Below are 6,254 nucleotides of genomic sequence, written 5' to 3' on the forward strand. Positions count from 1 at the left end.
GCATGTTTACTCCAATTTTTTCTTTTATATATTTATTTTTTAAATTTTAAATATTAGTGAAGTTAAGTACTAAATTGAAGATAGAGTGCATTTTGGAGTTTATACTGTGAATTCTAAGGAGTATAAGGATTGATGGTGTAATTTCATCATTTTGGCGAACATATCGAACGTTAAATTAATATATAAGATATTAAAAATTTAAACACGAATCAAAATAAATATTTTTAAAAATAAATAAATACCAGCATAATTTTATTCGCTATCTCGAATTTGCATCACTAATCCTAAGACGTCTATTTTTATCACCGCTAGATCACACCACCGAACAACCCGTACCTGCCAGTAATTTGTCTTACAAAAACCAGCTTTTACTTGGCATCTTTAGCAGCTCTGCTTTACACGCATAAACACCAACGTCACTCAAACCCCACCATCAACAGCAACAAAAGCGAAGCCCAACTCAACTACTAGTGTTTTTCATTTTCTGGAGATCAGAAAAAAAACAGGACAAAGACCTACAAAAAATTGCATTGGAAATTGAAGATGGGATCTGGGTCTGGAAGTTTCCTTAAGGTTCTTCTTAAGAACTTTGATGTTCTTGCTGGGTAATTTCCTCTTGCACCATTTGTCTTGTTTCCTTTTTCTGGGAATGTATGTATGTATGCCATTGCTTCTCTAAGAATGTAAAGAGAAATCTTAAAACAAGAACCAATAGAATAGAAAGGTTTTTTGGCTTTATTGTCTACTTTAACCTCAAGTTATTTTTTTGAAGTAATTAATCTGACATTACCAAGTTGTGTTGTGTTTTTTTTTTCCTGGGAATTTTTTATAATGTATTTGTTAATTTGGTGTTTGGGTTGATTTTGCAGGCCAGTCATTAGTCTTCTGTACCCTCTGTGAGTGTATTTCAATTTCCCCCCCTTTTTATTGGTATAATTGAGATTTTGTCTTGACTTGAATTGGTTTAATTGTTCTATGTTGTTGAATTCAAACCAGTTATGCCTCCGTTAGGGCGATTGAATCCGAGTCTCGTGCCGATGACCGGCAATGGCTTACATATTGGGTTCTGTATTCCATGTTGACGTTGCTGGAACTCTCCTTTGCCAGAGTCATTGAATGGTAAATTTGTTTGCTCTTGAATTGTCAAGTTTTTTATGCTTGTCGATACAATATTTGTGGTTCTAACACTATCCCTAGAGTCCAAGTTAACTTTTCGCTTTCGTTTCGGCACGTGCGAGAGAGGGAGAAGAGGGCGGTCCGCTAATATGTTTGATAAAAAATATTGATTCTAGTTGGCCAACTCAAGAAAAAATGGCAATTTAGGTGACCAAACCTGTTGTATTCTTTGGTTATCTTCTTATCCACTAGAAGAGGAACCCATTTTTTAATGTGTATGCTTACCAAGGGTTTCAATCGGCTTTATAACAACATACTGATTCCATCGAAAAGTGGAAACCGTTGTGATTTAAACCCGACTTGGTTATTACTGAAGTTTGACCGATGTACTAAATACTTCTCTTTATATTATTTTTCCTGGATTAGTTTGTCGGATATTTCTGTGAAAAATTTCATGGCTTTGATTGGTTTAAAGAAGGGATGTCTAGTTTATAGGTAAATATATAAGACGACTCTTCGGTACTTAATCATGTCGATTGTCTATGGCTCTATGTATGATTTGAAAGGGAAAGTTGCATGCTAAAGCCTTTCTTATCATAATTCTGCACATGAAACTGCATTTGTCTATTCCTTGCTGAAGCCTTTTAGAAGTCGAATACAGGATTCCAATCTGGTCTTACGCGAAGCTGACTTTCACCTGTTGGCTGGTCATCCCGTACTTCAGCGGTGCTTCCTACGTTTACGAGCATTACTTGAGACCTTTCTTTATCAACCCGCAACAGACCATTAACATCTGGTATGTTCCAAGGAAGAAGAACTTCTTCAGTAAACCAGATGATATTTTAACTGCTGCGGAGAGATACATGGAAGAGAATGGAACTGAGGCATTTGAGAAGCTCATTCATAGGGTATGCCATTGACCAAAATCGGAATCTCCTTCATTTACATGCTTTTGAGAGCTGCCGTCAATATTATAGCGTCTTTTATGTTTCATCCATTGGTTTGTTTTTGTAATAATGCATTGTTCCACTTGTGGTTTTTCAGGCTGACAAGTCGAGGAGTAGTGGCTACCGATATTGATGCTTGTAGCTCTAACAACGAACATATAGTTTGCAGTCCCGGTACTTATCGCTCTAATAGTGACCGTATAACTATGCCGGATATCCAAAAGACACTTTTTTTTGTCAATATGAACTATTTTTTTTAAAATGGATGTATTAATACACTCCGGTTCATTAGATTGGTCCTCGACAAAGCTCAATGGGCTAGAGTGTGTGCCACCCGGTTGACCTGTAGGTGCACATAATGCACTTTTAGACTCGGGAGCCTTCAAGAAGCTCGCACGCCTCGTTGAGCATCAATCCTACAACCAAAATGTCCCTATATGGGTTTGCCAAACAAGTGACTATGGAGATGGCATTGCCTTCAACAATCGCAGAGTCCCAACCATTCTCAATAGTCATACGAATGCCCTCCGTGAATCCAACAGCTTCTATTGATTTTGCTGTGTGAGGGCCGACCAGTTTCCGTGCAACCCCAATGGTGGTCTCTTGCAACCACTTCTATTGCGGCTTTCCCCATCGACATTAATCTTGAAGAAACATGTCCCTGGTTTTTTTCCCATTGTATATAAGGCCCCGTTCTAGCCTTGTTAATATTGGGATCGAAGTCGTTTGCCTCCTTGAATTGGGTTCCAGTAATCCATGGTATGCTTACCATATATCTAGCCTCTTGAATTGCACCCATTTATTTCTCCTATTCCATACCCTCCAAAGGAGAGTGAGCAGTTTTGAGAATCCTTCTAGGTCAGGAATGAGTACCACACCTTCAAGCCATGATTTACAGGTGGTAGTTGGCATCTTCATGCCCACGGCTTAGCTCAAAGCATCATAACTTTTTCTTTTAAAAAATTAATATTATAAATATATTACATAATTTCAAATAATATTTAATTTATAAATGAAATTTCAAAATTTATTTATACATGCAGAAAATAATATGAAGTATACATATTTATATATAATAAAGAAAATTATTTAAATTGGAAACAATTAATATCATTGACATTATAAATAAATTTATTTAGATTTAAATAATTTTTTTACAGAAATCACTGGTTTTATTAAAAAGAAAAAATACCCAAAATTAAATTGAAGATTTACAATCATAACTATAAACTAAACACGTAATTAGAATATTTTCCTATATATTTATTAACACATGAAACTAGTTACTTAAGATCACACAAGTACCATACAATGAAAATGTTAAAAAACCTAACTAAAGAACAAAAGATAGATACGAATAGATCCGATCGTATTAGAAAACGAGCCAAAAAAAGGATCAAACTACTGAAAGACCACCGATAAACTGCAAATCAGAGTCGAGCGACATAAGAAAACTATCTACAAACGCAAGTTGCGTATTAAAATCCAATCTGATGGTTCAAAGAAGGGAATATCAATATAATAAGAAATAAACACCATCTTAATCAATCATAGTGATATCAAAGCAAGGAAAATTATTATCGCCTTATTTGTACAAAATTGACCTGAGGAGAATTCGAAATCTCGAATTTCAAGGAGATAGGTATGAACCAATGGAGTTTTGTAAATTCATGTACTGTCTGTTGGTGATGATAATGGTTGTTGAATAGTCTATTAGTTGGTTGAGCTTTTGGCACCACTTATGAATTACTGTTGTTTTAGGATGTAATTAAGGGAAGAGATTATTTATATCTAATCACTCCTCCCAATTCCACCGTTAATTCAGTCCCATCAAAATATCTTAGATTACTAATGATTTTTCTTTTATTGAAACAATTATTGTAAATTTTATGAATATGTAAATCTTTAAACTCGAATCGATTATTATAAATTTTCAATCATTTGAATATGAATAATTATAAAAAAAAAATTAATAAAGACGAACAAACCAGAATTTGGAAAATACTTTGCATTCTTTTATATACAACGATTTGTACTCACCAATCAAACTCGGATATATATAAACCAAGAAACAATGGAACAAGACTGTTTAAAGAGACACAAATATATTTGTCTGTCGTTGGGACTTGAGACAAATTGAGAGAGAGAAGGGGACAAGGCTTTACTGGTGAAGCAAATTTGTAAGAAATTCAACATCAGAGCTACTTATATCCATGGAATCTAGACATTGAGACAGCCTCTCGCTCAAATCATCTACTTCTTTCTGTAATCTTCTTATATAACTGCATGTCTCCTTCAATGCTCTCGTCGTTGATGATGATACCTACACACGTATAACAAAATCATACAGTCAATTAACCTTGAAATATATTTCTACTTTTTAACATAACATCATGTACTTTGTCCTCTGTCTTCAAAATGTTTGAATCTGATCATTCGATAAACTCCGAGATTAATGAAGAGTTCACAACAATGGCTTCCCTGTTGTCTTTTGTCAAATGTCAAGTGGATTGCAACAGATATCATGATCTAAACTCAGTCCTTTCAGATACGTCGCAGTCGTTATTTAATGCTGGGGTAAACACCGAGCATTCGACGAAATAAAACAAGAAAAAGTGAGAGAATGACAAGGAGAATGAAGGGTGTACCCTGCCATGGCGGCCGTGATTGAGCGAGGGAGCATGCTTGAAGTTTTACGATGAGGGCATCGAGCTCGTCGTTGGTGATTTTGTTTGAAGCTCTTGATCCTCGGCTAGACATGAAGAACCCTACCTTTCTTATGGCTCTCACTTGTAATTAACAATGAGTTGGAAATTGGAGGAGATCGGCAGTTTATAAAGAGAGTTTGAGGATGAGATTGGAAAGAATATGGTAGTTGATAACAACATATTAAAATAAATAAAACTATAATACTGAGACCCCATTTGTCACATATTTCTGCATTAAATTGGCCCACAACTATCTAGATCATGCTTAAGTCAGTTTCACTATATTTTCTTAATTATGAATTATTAAATATTATATACAATTATTTTTAAAATGTAAATTAGAACATATGATGTTTATCCTTACAAAAATGTTCGAATCCGAAACCTTGAAAATATATATACTGCTTTGGTTCACAGTGGTTTACATTTATAATAATCAAAATTCTGATAATTAACCAAACTATTCTAATTCCAACATGAACCATTTGTTTTCATGAAATTGAGCTCTCGACTGAGTGAAACCTAGTGATGGGTGTTGATCAATTTATTTCTAAGGTGAAAATATATTAAACGATGGTAATAGAATGAAAAAAAATTACTAACTAATTAATTAAAGCTTTTATTTTTGTTTTTTGATTTCTTAAAAATCTCAGCAGCTTGGCCATCAAAATCTGATATAGATTTGTAGGATCTAGGCAACTGTTTAGAGATTCAAAACCTTGCTCTTTTTTTTTTGGCTCAACACTAATTAAAGTAGAAACAATAAGGCTACATTATACCATACAGAGATGGAACGAGAGGGGACGAGTGGTATAGAGATGGAGTGAGAGGGATCAGTGGGGCGATCATTTCCTAAAAATTTTAAATTTTATATATTTTAGATATTTTTTGTATTTTATATTGAAATTTGTTTTGGTACCTTAAAATTTATATTATCTCTACTTAAAATTTTTATATTTTTTGTATTTTAAGGAGCAAGATTTTATCAAAAAATTTTAAAACTGAGGACCAAAGCTTTACCAATACTTTCTTCTGGTTCCCGCAAATAAGGGAAATTTGGGAAACGATTCGATTCAAAGGGCATAAAGTTTTTGGCATTTTTTGATTTCTTAAAAATCTCAGCAGCTTGGCCCATCAAAATCTGATATAGATTTGTAGGATCTAGGCAACTGTTTAGAGATTCAAACACTAGCTCTTTTTTTTTTTTTGGCTTAACACTAATTAAAGTAGAAACAATAAGGCTACATTATACCATACAGAGATGGAACGAGGGGACGAGTGGTATAGAGATGGAGTGAGAGGGGATCAGTGGGGCGATCATTTCCTAAAAATTTAAATTTTTATATTTTAGATTTTTTGTATTTATATTGAAAATTTGTTTTGGTACCTTAAAATTTTATAAGTTATCTCTACTTAAAATTTTTATATTTTTTGTATTTTAAGGAGCAAGATTTTATCAAAAGAATTTTAAAAATGAGGACCA

The 6,254-nt window shown here is 33.8% G+C and overlaps 1 protein-coding gene and 1 pseudogene across 2 annotated transcripts; one reads left to right on the forward strand and one right to left on the reverse strand.

Moving 5' to 3' along the window:
* Nucleotides 1-355: 355 nt before the first annotated feature.
* Nucleotides 356-2,303, forward strand: LOC120174490 (HVA22-like protein a). Of its 2 annotated transcripts, none has more exons than XM_039181312.1 (5): nt 356-605; nt 870-896; nt 1,012-1,119; nt 1,778-2,024; nt 2,161-2,303. In XM_039181312.1, the coding sequence occupies exons 1-5, from the start codon at nt 544-546 to the stop codon at nt 2,194-2,196; spliced, it is 480 nt and encodes a 159-aa protein (XP_039037243.1). In that variant the 5' UTR covers nt 356-543; the 3' UTR covers nt 2,197-2,303. The 2 variants fall into 2 exon arrangements, with proteins under 2 accessions (XP_039037243.1, XP_039037242.1); XM_039181311.1 differs by having other exon boundaries at nt 367-605; nt 997-1,119; nt 2,161-2,288.
* A 1,857-nt stretch (nt 2,304-4,160) lies between these two features.
* Nucleotides 4,161-4,895, reverse strand: LOC120174491 (annotated as a pseudogene).
* Between the last annotated feature and the right edge of the window lie 1,359 nt (nt 4,896-6,254).

This window comes from Hibiscus syriacus, unplaced genomic scaffold, assembly GCF_006381635.1.
Source record: "Hibiscus syriacus cultivar Baekdansim isolate YM2019G1 unplaced genomic scaffold, ASM638163v2 tig00112107_pilon, whole genome shotgun sequence".
NCBI lineage: Eukaryota > Viridiplantae > Streptophyta > Magnoliopsida > Malvales > Malvaceae > Hibiscus > Hibiscus syriacus.

What these genes read in the sequence shown, in the direction of transcription:
- LOC120174490 (XM_039181311.1), top strand. Translation starts at nt 544, where the DNA reads ATGGGATCTGGGTCTGGAAGTTTCCTTAAGGTTCTTCTTAAGAACTTT. An exon ending in AACTTTGATGTTCTTGCTGG is followed by an intron (nt 606 to 869) that starts GTAATTTCCTCT and finishes TTGATTTTGCAG; the next exon opens with GCCAGTCATTAGTCTTCTGT. An exon ending in TTGAGAAGCTCATTCATAGG is followed by an intron (nt 2,025 to 2,160) that starts GTATGCCATTGA and finishes GTGGTTTTTCAG; the next exon opens with GCTGACAAGTCGAGGAGTAG.